The sequence below is a fragment of the Salvelinus fontinalis genome, chromosome 1, assembly GCF_029448725.1.
Source record: "Salvelinus fontinalis isolate EN_2023a chromosome 1, ASM2944872v1, whole genome shotgun sequence".
NCBI classification, from domain to species: domain Eukaryota; kingdom Metazoa; phylum Chordata; class Actinopteri; order Salmoniformes; family Salmonidae; genus Salvelinus; species Salvelinus fontinalis.
This window is the reverse complement of record NC_074665.1, coordinates 61,805,981-61,822,182: the sequence shown is the minus strand read 5'-3', so window position 1 is coordinate 61,822,182 and position 16,202 is coordinate 61,805,981. Positions and strand designations below refer to the sequence as shown.

The following is a 16,202-nucleotide window of genomic DNA, read 5'->3' as shown; positions in this document are numbered from 1 at the left end:
AGTGGATTGACTTGACTTCAACACTGTTCCTCCTAGGGGAGCATAGGTCATCCACAAACATCCTCAACTTCTTGTGGAATACAAGTGGACTTGGAATAGTTAAACTCTCTATGCTTGTATCCATATTTCCCATTTGAACAACAGATTTGGATCTGTAATGGTGGCGGCCAGCATTGGTCTTTAAGTTTAAGAATGATGTTTATCAGGGGAGAAAGGGTCCTGCTACAATCATTATGAGACGCAGGTAAACGTCTCTGAGAGCACGTACAGAACCTTTAATAGGGCCTGCCAGGAGTGTTCTGTCTTCCCTCACTGGAGGTTTATGGCAAACATTTCCATACTCAAGGCTATGCCAAAGATAAAGGGAATATTATCAACTGAGGGATAGGTGTGTTTTTTTTAGGTAGATTTGCTTAAGGTCGTGAAACAAACATCAAATAGAAAGTTAGCAATTTATTCATGTTGAGGCAAGGCGATGATGGAGACAAACAGGATTGTTGTATCAAGGACTTTACCACACAGTCTAAATAACCTAGGATAAATCATTATTGAGCTCATTTGAAAGTTAATTTTGTGGTAAATAGACTGACTTCATGACAGCCTATTCACATTCAAATGAATGCCTGTATTTTAACAATGTTAGTGATGTTGTCATCATCCTTTGCTTGTGAAGCACAGATGGAGTTGGTCTTTTATCTAAATCATAGTCTCGTTCCATAAGCTCTAACAACAAAAATTGCAAAAACAGTGATAATGTCCCAGGGCCCCTCTTCATAATGACTAATCCATCCTCAACAATATCAGTTTATCAAGCATTAGTGATCCATCCCATCCAGCTGTCTGATAATGCAGGGAGAGAGAGAGGGGTGGAGGGAAGGAGGGAGCGATAGCTACCAGCCGGTGTATACCTCTCTAGGACTTGCTGAGCTCGAATATACAGTACTTATCCCTCCCCCTTTCTCTCTATGTCCCCTATTTCCATCTTTCTCTTCCCTCTCCCACCTCTCATTTTCCACCCCTTACCTCCCTCTATCTTACCCATCTTTCTCTCTCTTTCTGTCTTTCCCCCTTCCCCCCCCCTCCCACTCAGTACTTCTCATCCAGAGCTCTGTCATTAGGCCTCTCCCCTGTCTCTCCAGCGCGGCCTGACAGCCCATTCCTCATCATTTCCCCATTTTGGCAAAACCCAACTCTCCCCCTAATGGTTCTGCTGCTCTGCTCTGAACGCTTCCAGATGTTTGTGTATTTGTTGTGCTTCGACTGTATAACACTTTACTCTTAGTTTGGATGCGGTCCCGTTTCCCCCCCCTTATTGGTGGTGAGGGAGTGTGTGTGTGTGTGGGGCGTGTGTGTGTGTGTGTGTTTGTGAGCGTGCATGTGTTTATTGAGAACTGTATATCTACAGATCGCCCCATCGTGTAAAAAAGTGAACTGTACAGCAAGCGTGAGAATTCCCATGGGTGTCGTCAGTGTGTGTGTGTGTGTGTGTGTGTGTGTGTGTGTGTGTGTGTGTGTGTGTGTGTGTGTGTGTGTGTGTGTGTGTGTGTGTGTGTGTGTGTGTGTGTGTGTGTCTGAGTAAGTGAGGGGGTTTGAAGGCTTTGAAGCCTTGCTTTCCTCCAGGGGTTTTAATAGCAGTTGTGTACCATTTAAAATACATACATACTAAGCAGCTGGAAGCAGTCCCAGAATGAAAGCATTGAGCCAGGCTTCATGGCTCATGGCATTTCTCTTTGTTTATTCTCTGTTTACTTAGCAGTCTATACACTGGGATCCCTTTCATTTAGGCCTGTCACTTGTGAAGGATGGACCACATCAAACAGTCTGATCCATTAAAGAGCAGTGGCTGATGCCTGAGAAATATATTAGCCTAAATATGTAGATAATTGTAACTTTTACTGGGAAGTAAAACAGTGTATTTCAACTGTAGAGTGCAGTACAGAAATATATCTATTACATATGTAGCATCATAAGTGCTTGTTGTTGGTTGAGAGAAAGTCAAGAGAATGCAAAGCTGTCATCAAGGCAAAGGGTGGCTACTTTGAAGAATCTCAAATATAATATATATTATTTGTTTATCACTTTTTTGTTTACTACATGATTCCATATGTGTTATTTCATAGTTTTGATGTCTTCACTATTATTCTACAATGTAAAAAAATGTAAAAATAAAGAAAAACCCTGGAATGAGTAGGTGTGTCCAAACATTTGACTGGTACTGTAGATGTTTTACGCCTACAGATAACTAAGATCTATCAAATAAACTCTAGAACCATCTCTGAGAACATGATATCGCCAGATAATGAAATGTTGTTGTTAGACCATCACACACATTATGTTTGACAGGTTTCATTACAACTCAGCCTTGATTCGTTATTAACTACAGTAAGCCATTATGGAGTAATGCTCCATTCAAACTCTTTAGATATTTATTATGAGGTACTTTAACATTTCAGTTATTTGTCCATTTTAGGTATGTTGCGAGGACAAACTTTAGTCTGAGGCCTCTCTTTGGGAGATCAAATCCACAATGTTATTAGAAGTGTCTTATACTCTGATTGTGAGAGTCATTTTGAAACAGCGCTCTGCTCCGTACTAGAGGTGTCGTTGGGAAGAGTACTTTGAATCTCCGACTGCCAGCCTGGCAGACAGCTAAAACCAGAGCTGACAGCAGAGGAGGATCCTAAGGTCTCTAGTGGTGACTCTGCTCCCTAGGCCTCTAGACCTGTCACTACTCCACTCTGTGTCACCCTGGCCTGCTCCAAGACACATCACAGTCTCCCTGTCTTTTTTCTCCCTGTCTCCTACCCTCTTGTTTTTAGTCGCTAGCTTGCTTGCCCTCTCCTCCTTCATTGCTCACTCTCCTCTATCTTCCGCTATTATGTTTCCAAATCTTTTTCTTTTTTCTTTCTCTCTTTCTCTTTCTTTCTTTCTTTTCTTTCTTTCTGTGTCGCTCTCTTTCCCCCCACCATCTCCCTCCCTCCACCCTCTTCTTCCCTTGTCTCCTCTCTTTTCGTCGTGTCCATGGCTGACTCCGCCACACAGCCACCCCCAGACAGGGGCTTTTCCTGGAGCAGTATCCCCACTCTCCACCCCTCTCCCCCTGGGCACTGACCTGCTAGCTCTGGCCCCTCCCTAGAGCTCCAGACTGCAGTAATTACTAGTGGCACCTGGGCTCTGGGGCCCCTATACAGGTGTGTGTGTGTGTGTGTGTGTGTGTGTGTGTGTGTGTGTGTGTGTGTGTGTGTGTGTGTGTGTGTGTGTGTGTGTGTGTGTGTGTGTGTGTGTGTGTGTGTGTGTGTGTGTGTGTAGAGAGGCTCTCTCTGCAGCAGACAGGGGGCTGTCAGACTTCCTAGCTACATCCCACCAACTAGGGCCATGTAGGGGCTAACACAAACAGACATCCCTGCTCCACGGTTCATCAAACCACACCTAAATATAACTGATACAAATATATGGTGATTCATTCAAAGGGATAATGAACTTTATCAGCAACATGTAATGATAATATTATAGTATTGTGATAATGATAGTAAACCATACTAAAATCTCTACAGTGATAACGACGTTAGTGTACCAGTTTTGTTAACATAGTGCGACAGTTTCTACTGAAACGTCCTCATCTCACAGTGCAAGTACGTAGAAGGTAAGAACGCACAGAAAGTTATCGTGATGGCTCACCCACATTTAGTTAATACAGTATGTTTAAAAAGCATGGAGAAGTAAGTGGGCTGCCGTGCTGAAGGCGGACTGAGGCGGGGGGCATAAAGAGGAGGTGAAGCTTGAAGATGAGGGCAGTGTTATCTAAGGCTGCAGCGCCCGCGTCATAAACATAACAAACGGTGACTGTCACCACACCACTGCCCAGATCTAAGAAGGAGGGAGAAATATCTCACATGTCAGATCCCCTCACCTTTTAATGGACTGTTCCCTGGCCGGCCTGATGTTGACAAAGCACAGGGTCTCTCTGGTTGTGTCCCAAATGGCACCCTAGTCCCCATGGGCCCTGGTTGAACGTAGTGCACTATAAAAGGAATAGGGTGCCATTTGGGACTGTCTCTGTCCCTCTTCCTACATCACATGGAAAGCTGCTGGTCAGCCACTGTGAAATAGATCTGTCCTTGGCACTGGACGGGAGGAGGGGTGTGTGTGAGTACGTGTGTGTGTGCATGTGTGTGTGTGCGACCCCATGTGTGCGAGGTGCTCAATGTTGACCTCTTGAGCTGGCTGCCATGGCGTCGGGCGCATCACAGCGGCAGTGTTTTGCATGGTGACGACAAAGAGCATGATGAATGTCTCATGTTTAAACCTGCTGCCCTGCTGTGTGCTCCGGTAAAATGGCCTCAGGGCCACTCACACAACATCGCTACAGACACAAAGAACCGGTCACCTTTTCTTTCTACTACAAGCCTGGCCAGCACAGTGACTGCCTTACTGCAGCTAGCTAACAAAGTGGTGGTGGAGGGAGACAAGCAACACAGAGGAATGTACCAGTGCATTTAGTTAAGAATATAATACAATTCAACACAATAGAATAAAATAGAATATGTCTGTTCCTATACACTTTAAATGATGCTATTAGAATAATTTACAGTAAGAAAGATGCATATAAAATGTATGCATTTGATATTAGTGCAATTGTATAACAAATGCTTCTCATTAATATATTATAATACATATATTTTCTGCTAAAACTGGGGCAACTTTAGAAATAGATTTATGATGATGAGAAAAAGATGTGTTTGATCTATACTGTACAGAGGTACAGCATGTCATCTCTTTCACACATTAGATCAGAATAAGGCATAAACAATGACTAGCATCAACATATCATCATTGATGGTTCACATATACACACCCTCACATCAGAATCAAAATCAGAACCAAAACCTAGATACATTTCAGGATCAATCAACTACTCAAAGACATGAGCTGAGGGAAGATTGACCATTATTCACTATTATGATCCCAGATGAATCTCAAGTCCACTATTCTCTCACTACGGTTAATCAATAAGAAGAAAAACATGCATATTCATATATATTATCAAAGAGCTTACCCTTTAAGCAACCCATAAAGACAATGGCTGTTATTTTATTTTAATTTATTTTACTTAACCTTTATTTAACTAGGCAAGTCAGTTAAGAACAAATTCTTATTTACAATGACGGCCAACCCCGGACGACGCTGGGCCTATTGTGCCCCGCCCTATGGGACTCCCAATCACAGCCGGATGTGATGCAGCCTGGATTCGAACCAGGTACTGCAGTGACACCTCTTGCACTGAGATGCAGTGTTTTAGACTGCTGCGACACTTGGGCGCCTGGATTTATTGTGAATATGTTGTTCATATTTTGTTCAGCTATCTTATTCTCTGATATGTCTGATGAGTGTGTGGGGATGTGAGATCATCCTGACCTTGGTTTTATAAATTTGATGTACACGTTTATTGTGTATATATAATATACCAGTTAAAAGTTTGGACACACCTACTCATTCCAGGGTTTTTCTTTATTTTTACTATTATCTACATTGTAGAATACTAGTGAAGACATTAAAACTATTAAAAAACACAAATGGAATCATGTAGTAACCAAAGAAAGTGTTAAACAAATCAAAATATATTCTATATTTAAGATTCTTCAAAGTAGCCACCCTTTGCCTTGATGACAGCTTTGCATACTCTTGGCATTCTCTCAACAAGCTTCATTAGGTAGTCACCTGGAATGCATTTCTATTAACAGGTGTGCCTTGTTAATTTGTGGAAATGATTTCCTTAATTAGTTTGAGCCAAACAGTTATGCTGTGACAAGGAAGGGGGGGGTATAAAGAAGATAGCCCTATTTGGTAAAAGACCAAGTCAATATTATGGCAAGAACAGCTCAAATAAGCAAAGACAAATTACAGTCCATCATTACTTTAAGACACAAAGGTCAGTCAATCTGAAAAAACATCAAGCGCTATGATGAAACTGGTTCTCATGAGGACCACCACAGGAATCACCCAGAATTACCTCTGCTGCAGAGGATCAGTTCATTAGAGTTAACTGCACCTCAGATTTCAGCCCAAATAAATGCTTCACAGAGTTCAAGTAATAGACACATCAACATCAACTGTTCATCAAATTGTCGTATTGCTGCAAAGAAACCACTACAAAAGGACACCAATAATAGGAGACTTGCTTGGGCCAAGAAAAACGAGCAATGGACATTAGACCGGTGGAAATCTGTCCTTTTGTCTGAAAATGTGACATTTTTTATTTCAATGCAGAAGTCTTTGTGGGATGCAGAGTTGGTGAACGGATGATCTCCGCATGTGTGGTTCCCACCGTGAAGCATGGAGGAGGAGATGTGGGGGTGATTTATTTAGAATTCAAGGCAAACTTAACCAGCATGGCTACCACAGCATTCTGCAGCGATACGCCATCCCATCTGGTTTGTGCTTCGTGGGACTATAATTTGTTTTTCAACAGAACAATGACCCAACACACCTCCAGGCTGTGTAAGGGCTATTTGACCAAGAAGGAGAGTGATGGAGTGCTGCATCAGATGACCTGGCCTCCACAATCACCCAACCTCAACACAATTGAGATGGTTTGATTTGATTTGTTTAACACTTTCTTGGTTACTACATTATTCCATATGTGTTATTTCATAGTTTCGATCTCTTCACTATTATTCTACAATGTAGAAAATAGTAACAATAAAGAAAAACCCTTAAATGAGTTGGTTGTGGCCAAACTTTTGACTGGTACTGTGTGACTGGTACTTTGTGGGTATATATATATATATATATATATATATATATATACCCACATTGTATATGCCCCCTCTATATATATATACCCACATTGTATATGCCCCCTCTAATAAATCTGATGTGAGTGAGGACTAGAGAGGGCTCATAAGGGAGTGTAATCTTTACCTTTGTGGTTCTTGCCGTCTCTAGAGCCTCTGGGTAGAGGGGTGTAGGGCATAGAGGAACACTCAGACCTGGGGTCACCTGGGGCCTGGGGAAACGAAACACACACAGAAACACTTTACTATTTAGAGTGTAAAAGAAAAAACATGTCCTCAGCTATCAAACAAATTCATTGATAGAGAGAGAGAAAGAGATGCAATGACTGAGAGAGAGAGAAAGAGAAAGGAGAGAGAAAAAGGGAGAGATGCAGAAGTAGAGAAGGGTTGAGCGATTTCATTGCCGTGACTGATTGTCCGAGTGCCATAAATTCTATTGAAGCGAGACAGGAAATGTTGGAGCTCCATTCCTGTTTTATCGCAGATGAAGGGAAGGAGCGCCGGGCCAGGGCAGGTTTCATTACTTTGTTATGGAGAGGTAGGCGCTACGACCCTGGCTTTGATGGTTTGTCCCCCTCCTGGCCTGTTAGAGGGGTCTATATGGGGGAAGGCCTCATGACTACTGAGCCATGACCTGCTGTAGGGGTCAAACCAAGGGCAGACACCACACACTATGAACCACAGCCCCTCTAGCCCTAGCCCTAACTAACACACTACTACTGCTATCTGACTACACACCAACAGGTGGCATGACACCACCACTCTGACTCTCCAACGTTCTCTGCTACTGGCTTTCAGGTTTCAGACTTACATCCACTGATTCTTGAGTTCTCAGCTCTTTTACACTAGGTGTGTTCTTGGAAAGACTGTGTAACTCAGTGTGATGTAGGTCTATGTGGTGACCAGGGTTGGGGAATAACAGATTACACACAAAAAAGGTAAACGTAATCCGTTACGTTACCAGCAAAGATATGGTAATCAGATTACAGACAATTTTGAAAAACTAGATAATTACTTTGAGGATTACGTTTAAATTCAGAAAGGATTTTTGCTTTTGACCAAAACAGAGGTGGGCAGCTCTGTTTTAAACAGCAACAGCTGCATATTATCAAGATATCAAAGTGTCACCAACAAACAGTAGGCCTATAGCAAATGCAGCATATGGAATTCATTTTTCACATGTAAATAGCACTTTTCAGTAGTGCTCAAAGCATGGCATTCCATGAGCACAGCATTTATTTTTCAAATCGAATCAATGAGCCCAATCAGTCCTCCATGACAACAAAATCATAAGCAACAGAGTAAGGCTGGCTAATAAGTCATTCGTTTTGGGGTTATGCTCAGGTAAAACTATTTGGCTAATCTATACATCCATATTTCCAAGTCCTATTCTTGAAGATCAAGAGGTATAACATTTATTGGAATGACTGGAATTTTGATAGACTTTGGTTTTTAATGTAAAGATATAATTTAATCATATTATTTAATGTAGTAGAAAGCGATGGCCTACATATCCAACCCATAAAGTAAAATATAACATCCATATATGGCCACCTACGTAAACTTTAACATTGATTTATCCTGCAATTGATGTCGTTCAATTGGTAACATACATTTTTGTCTTCTAATGCCTCTTACGGGGAAAGTGATCTGAAAGTAACTGAATGTAAGCAGATTACATTACTGAGTTTGGGTAATCCAAAAATACTGATTACAATTTTGAACAGGTAACTAGTAACTGTAACGTATTGCATTTACAAAGTAACCTACCCAACCCTGTGGTGACAGTCTACATTTCCCAACTCTACCTACTGAAAATACATTGGTTGGTTGGACGTTAAATGTACTCCCAAGAACAGAACGGCCACCAGCAAGGCCCAGAGTTTAGACAACAGAAACTATACTGATATTCAGAGTGAGTGTGTTTGAACAGGTCAAAAGTGTTTATTTGGTTTTTGGTGCGAAAGACCTAAACATCCTGTTTTATTTGTCTTCTGCTCCCTGGACTTTTAGCTGTTTCAACAGGCAGTTTATCTTGACATGTTGCTATCTGATGCCTTTGCAGAAATACCCTCCTTTCCTCTCCTGCAGGAAGGAATTCACTGGGCTTTTAATCATAGCAAACCACCAATGTGACAAATACATATTAGAGATGGTTTAGTGCTGCTATTTCTCCCCTTGTGTGGTTGTTTCCCTAGTCTACAGCCCCCACGCACAACCTTGAGAAACAAGAGAGGTGGACAACGCTAAATGAAAACATATTCTTCATTGGCGGTGTAAATTGAAAATGATCCCATAATGTGCTTTCAGATAGGATCTCTGAAGGACATTACAGTACATAGGCTGGCCTGGGCTGGTGAGCACATGCTTTATATATTACTAGAAGAAGAGTTCCAGACAAAATGATACCAACGAGTTCTGGGTGCAATAACTTACTGGTAGATGAGCGAATTAGAATTACAATATCACAAAATATCCTGTCCACATAATACTTTAAACTTCACTTCGAGGTCAGTTTTTTGGGTGTTATAGCTATTTAAGGTAGTATTTTTTTATAGTTTTTTTTACAGTACTATATCTTACAACCAGTGATGTAGTGAGTAAACACTGGTCACTGTCCACTGTGAGTAAAGTAAGTCCTTATATTATCAATCCTTTTTTCCAAAATAGGTAGGTAAACACTCTATTTAAGGTGGTATTCTACTGCACCATATCTAACAACTTTTTGAGGTAGTATTCTACTGTACCATATCTAACAACTATTTGAGGTAGTATTTAAACAGTACTGGAGGTCTGCCTTTCCTCTTCAATGTGTCAGCAGTATCCTAACATCCCCCAGTCATTGGGCTCTGACTACATAATAGGTCTGTGTCCTAGACATAGAATTACAACCAATAGAACAATAAACCATTGATTTGAATAAGAGTGCATGTGAATGTCCGTTCTACCCAGTTCTGATTCTATGGCCTGCGAGGCAGCCCATTGAGCCCCAGAGCGACCTGCCTGTCTGGTTTATTTCCTGTCCTGCCTGAGAGATCACAGACTCTGGCCCTCCCCTGTTCCTCCCCTGGCCCCACAAAGACCCTCCTAATCCTGCTGCTTGTCCACAATTAATCTTCCCACCAGCCACGTTATTACCAGCACCACCCACAGACTGAGAGGGGTGGGGGAGGGGGCGTTGGGGTAGTGGTTGTATAGGAAGCAATGTTCTGGGGTCGCTCCTCCTTACGGGTCGGCAGGGACGTCAATCAGGCGCTGCCCCCCAAAAATAGCCCCCTGTCAACATCAGAGCGTTGCCTTGATCCCCTCCCTCCCACCATGCCACGTCAACTGATCAAACACCCCCATCTTCCCCTCCCTCCCTATCCACAACACCCCCCCACCCGTAGAACATTAATCAGACAGTTCTCCCTCTTACCCCCCCTCCCCACTACTCCCCCGCCTCTCCTCATTCACTTTACTCTATGACCCGTACAGGGGATGAGAAAGCTGCTTGGCCTCTGATGATGGGAGTCCCTATGGAACCAACTTCATGGAGGACTAGATCTGAAACACAGCTGTTATCAGGGCCCTCTCTCTATTCATCTATGTCCTATATCTCTTCCTCGTTACCTCTTTCTCTCCCTCTCTCGTTTTCTGTGCTTCTTTACCCCCCATTCTCTAGCTCTCTATCCTTCTCTCCTTCCCCCTCTCCCTCCCTCTGTCTTTAAAAGGGCTGGCCGACCAGGCCAGTCTTTGATCACAAGCCTTAAGATTTTACACAAACATAATCAAAAGCCAAGGGTTGGCTCATACTGTAGACCCACTGGACTCATTCATTTAGTAGGGTCACTGCTCAGTGCTCACAGATGCTTAAGACATTTACCCTGACGACCAGACCACGGTCTGCATTGATTTAAAATAGAAACGAATGGCAGCTGTTTAAAATGACATCTATCCACTACATGTTTTTGAATGTGTTTTGACTCATGTCGGTAAGTCATAACTGTGTATGTGAATACCAATAGTCCCTGTTAGCTACATTGAGAGTAGGCCTTCATCGGCCCATGGCAAACTGGAATAATAAAATGCTGCATATTCAGATCATAAATGAGCTTCAAAGAAATGAGAAACTGATGGATTGAAGAGGGCCTGAGATCACATCAATAACCGCTAAAAGCAAACATACTTAATGTTCAAAACATACTCTGAGAGGCGGACTGCGGACTACAAGTAATTATAGCCGCCCCCCCTTCTCCCTCTATCTCTCGCTCTGTCTCTCTCTCGTTGTTCCTGCACTGAGCAGATGAGGGTGCTGCAGTGTCATCTATATAAGAGTGTCCCTTCTCTCTCTCCCTCCCTCTCTGTGCTGGCCGGAGTAGTATGCTCATCAAGCTAAGTATTGTTTTAATTTGCCGGGCCAGAGGCATATGCTGAGTGTTCACATCATTATAGTCTCTGTGCTGTGTGAGTTATCAACACAGTTTAGGATAATACAGGCTGGGGAGAAGGAAAGCAGAATTCTCTCTGATAATGGAGAGTGAGGGAGAAAGACAGAGAGAGGGAGAGAGAGAGGAATAAGAGTGGGAAACGAGAGAAAGTGAGGGATGAGAGAGAGAAAGAGAGAGGGGGAGTAGAGAGAAAGAGTGCGAGAGAGAGAGAAAGAGGGAGTGATAGAGAGAGAGAGAGAGAGAGAGAGCGGAGGTAGGGAGACAGAGGAAGCTCTGTTAAATGTCATAATGAAAGATGACTCCCATACAGGATTATACATCACACCAGTACTGTCTGTCTTCTCTCTTCTGCTGTTTCATACGAATAAATGCTGATAAACCTTGAGGCAATAATGAGTATTGCTTCTAACAGATCACCATAAAGGAGAGAAAGGGAAGATGAGGGCATGTAGAGTATGTTCTGAATATATCTCAGACCCAACATTGTGACACCCATTGCCTATACCAGTCTCAGCTTCATTCTGTGAAGTCCGTGGAAATACAGTATTTCTCAGATTTGCAGAGCCAAAACCCTCCAGTATATACTGAATACAGTTCAGAGAGTTTGGCTAACTCTGTTCAAGGTTAAGATATCAGTCCCAAATGTTTCATGGGGATTTTGGTCAAACATAGTGCACTACAAATACTAAAGTGTCAATTGAGACTAAGGCCGATCTCTGGATGGAGTGCCCTGTTGGTAAGGACTCATCCCACCCCGTTGCTCCCTCCCTCCCTCCCTACTTCTCGCCTCACCTCAACCTCCCTAGTTGAGACTGAGCAGCAATACAATCTAATAAGGGCTACGTCGTACAGGCCCAGCGGTGTAAACACCAGCTCCCTTTTTTATCTCCCTCTCCATCTGGACAAGCAGACAAAGTGCTAAAAGGAAATAAATAGGTCCTGACAGCCACATCAAAGGGTTCAGCCGACGGCTTACTGCTACTTAGGGCACAGGAATGCTGTTGCTAAGCATCAGACCACAACCTATCAGGGCCCAAGGAGTACACGGAGGGGCCGAGGACTGGGCCTTGCAGAGTAGAGGGAGATGGGGATGGGGGGGAGAAAGAAAGAGGGAGAGAGAGAGATGGGGGGGAAAAGAGGGAAGAAAAAGAGGAGGGGAAGGAGGGAGAGAGGGAAGAGGGGGAGAAAGAGGAAGAGGGAGAATAAACTGACAGTGAGGGGAGGCTAGGGACTCTAGGAGGTTTTTGTAGCTTAAAGCAATTGTTAGAAGAAACAAGCTTTCTGTTTTGTTTTCTCTTGACACCATTTCTGCTGTTTGCGCTTGCAAAAGACATGTATAAAAATGTCTTTTGAAATGTTTTCTCTTTGGGTCTATATCAAAAATATTTATTTTGTGTGTGAACGTGAAACTTTTTTTTCTCGTCTCTCCTTTAGCTCTTGCACTGCTTCTTATGATTTTAAAGATCAGAGGAGACAGAAGTTGTACATTTATTTGAGTCAACAGTTAATGCTGGACTGACACACTTTTCATACTTCTTTAATGTCATTTTGTGCTTCATACCTCTGATGTTCAGGGTTATGAACATAAAAACACAAACATCCTGAAAAACAGAGATACAATACAAGTAATAGAAAATGATAGAGAGACATTGACTAACAATAACTTAATAACGGTCGCAGTTAACGATGGCAAAAAATACACAATGTTGTAATTAAGAGACAAAGCCATTCTCTTATTCAAAGTTAAACTCCAGTTTAAACATCACGAGTGGCAAGGATGACTACGTACCACAGAGATTATTTTAAGAGGTACATTTAAGAGCCAAAAACAAATGATAAGTGCGTGTTTTCGTCAATGAAAAACTAGCAACAAAGTGCCTAGCAACAAAACAAATTGAAGTCAAATCTTGAAACAGTTGTTTGAAACACATTTCTGCATTAGTATTAGTTCAGCACAGTATCGACCACACCTAGGAGAGAAAGTACTTCTAAAGAAACACTTTTATACCGTTGACCTTGATAATTGTGTTTCAGATACGCATGCAAAAAACATGATGTGTTTTAAATGACTTGTGTGTAAAATGTATTAACTCTGTTTTCTTAGGAAATGGCAGTGGTGGGGGGGAACATTTGATGTGATGATGCCATACACAACAACCTAACGTTGTTAGGGCATTAATGATTCACCAGTTTTACACCAATGAACTGGCTCAGAGTAAACGGATCACTGATCACAAGACCAGCAACTCTTTGGGCTTGTTTCTCTCGGAGCGGAAAGTGAAGGGTACAGCACTAGCAGAACCTACAACCTTGCGTCACCTCTCTATGTACAGCTCAGTGCTAAACAAGCAATGGATGGATCACACACCACACACACGCACGCACACGCCCGCGCGCACACACGCACGCAACTCAGTGTTAAACAAGCAAAGGTCGTCTCACTACAGGAAGTTAAATCGCCCGTATCAACAACCCTTAGATGCTAATAGGTCTAGGTTTGTTTTTAGGGTTGAATATTAAAAAGCTACTCAGTCCGACCTTTTGATTTGAATGCCTCTCAGAATAAGCGAGAGTAATTTAAAGTAAAGCGGAAACATGCGTTTGTATTGTAGTGAAGGAACTCCGGTATAAGGCTTAGTACACGCTTCAGGCTGTTTCTTATTCGGCAAGGCTATGACCTTTCCACTGCTGGGCTGACTCTGACTCTGTATACTATCTACCATGTCCATAACCATTAAGATTATACAGGATAAAGTATAACAAAATATATTAGTAACATATTAGTGGTGTTGCATCCAATGGGAGTCAGGTAAGAAAAAAGGGTTTCCAGCAGCTCGGCCTGTAACTGCTTCAGTCTTAATGTATGGTGATCACTGATGAAAGCTGGGAGTAGTTACTCCCTACAGTTTATCATGCTGTTGGAAATTCTATAGATGTTTAGAGAGTTGACCTGTACTAGCATTGAATTTGTCCACAAGATTCAAGGACAATTGTCATGCCATTTCCTCCCTAGCATCTTGTTGGAAGAGAAATGTCTTCAATCACTTGAGACCCCCCCCCCCCCCACACACACACACACACACACGGAGAGAGACTCAGAAGTGTGACATATCATGAGGCTTTCGGTAGCGATTAGGGGCTGTAGCTAACGTCAGAGCTGTTTTCCACTACAGAGTGTGTGCTGCCTGGCTGCCTGGATGGGTAGGATGTTTAATAATTGAAGACTCAGGGAGCGTGCCTGTCACACAGCCTTGTCTGGAATGTTTCCTATGCAATTAGACGGCGGGAGACATTTGAAGACGACCCACCAAAAAGTGACATGTGGAACTTAAAGGAAATTAGCTCTTCACACGAGTGAAATGTGAAGGTTACTTAGCAATGCTTAACTCAGAGATGTAGCTGTGTGAGTTTGTGTGTGTTTGACTGAGGCCCGGGTCTATGAAGACTGCTATTTTCTTTACTTTCAGCCGAGCTTCAGTCAAGGGAGATCACAGAGGGAATGAAAACTAATTTTGACTTGGGGCGTACAGACAGAGAGAGAGACAGAGACTGAGAGCGAGAGAGAGAGAGAGGGGGAGAGAAAATCTGATATGTGTCGAAATAATGAGATCTCTTGATGTTTTCTGGGAAGATATGGGATGATGCCGACAGATGTGCTCCTCACATTGACACAAGGACACAAACACACACGGACAGAAAATATACACCAACAGCCACACATACAGTGGGGAGAACAAGTATTTGATACACTGCCGATTTTGTAGGTTTTCCTACTTACAAAGCATGTAGAGGTCTGTAATTTTTATCATAGGTACACTTCAACTGTGAGAGACAAAAATCCAGAAAATCACATTGTATGATTTTTAAGTAATTAATTTGCATTTTATTGCATGACATAAGTATTTGATCACCTACCAACCAGTAAGAATTCCGTCTCTCACAGACCTGTTAGTTTTTCTTTAAGAAGCCCTCCTGTTCTCCACTCATTACCTGTATTAACTGCACCTGTTTGAACTCGTTACCTGTATAAAAGACACCTGTCCACACACTCAATCAAACAGACTCCAACCTCTCCACAATGGCCAAGACCAGAGAGCTGTGTAAGGACATCAGGGATAAAATTGTAGACTTGCACAAGGCTGGGATGGGCTACAGGACAATAGGCAAGCAGCTTGGTGAGAAGGCAACAACTGTTGGCGCAATTATTAGAAAATGGAAGAAGTTCAAGATGACGGTCAATCACCCTCGGTCTGGGGCTCCATGCAAGATCTCACCTCGTGGGGCATCAATGATCATGAGGAAGGTGAGGGATCAGCCCAGAACTACACGGCAGGACCTGGTCAATGACCTGAAGAGAGCTGGGACCACAGTCTCAAAGAAAACCATTAGTAACATACTACGCCGTCATGGATTAAAATCCTGCAGCGCACGCAAGGTCCCCCTGCTCAAGCCAGCGCATGTCCAGGCCCGCCTGAAGTTTGCCAATGACCATCTGGATGATCCAGAGGAGGAATGGGAGAAGGTAATGTGGTCTGATGAGACAAAAATAGAGCTTTTTGGTCTAAACTCCACTCGCCGTGTTTGGAGGAAAAAGAAGGATGAGTACAACCCCAAGAACACCATCCCAACCGTGAAGCATGGAGGTGGAAACATCATTCTTTGGGGATGCTTTTCTGCAAAGGGGACAGGACGACTGCACCGTATTGAGGGGAGAATGGATGGGGCCATGTATCGTGAGATCTTGGCCAACAACCTCCTTCCCTCAGTAAGAGCATTGAAGATGGTTGGGTCTTCCAGCATGACAACGACCCGAAACACACAGCCAGGGCAACTAAGGAGTGGTTCCGTAAGAAGCATCTCAAAGTCCTGGAGTGGCCTAGCCAGTCTCCAGACCTGAACCCAATAGAACATCTGTGGAGGGAGCTGGAAGTCTGTATTGCCCAGCGACAGCCCCGAAACCTGAAGGATCTGGAGAAGG

General features: G+C 43.0%; 1 protein-coding gene across 1 annotated transcript in view; it reads right to left on the bottom strand.

The window, feature by feature from the left end:
- LOC129859207 (leucine-rich melanocyte differentiation-associated protein-like) overlaps nucleotides 1-16,202 on the bottom strand; it is a 406,590-nt gene that overhangs the window by 28,530 nt on the left and 361,858 nt on the right. The window contains exon 6 of the mRNA XM_055928694.1: nucleotides 6,922-7,006. Within this exon, the coding sequence (XP_055784669.1) occupies nucleotides 6,922-7,006 (85 nt within the window). The remainder of the gene's footprint in view (nucleotides 1-6,921; nucleotides 7,007-16,202) is intronic.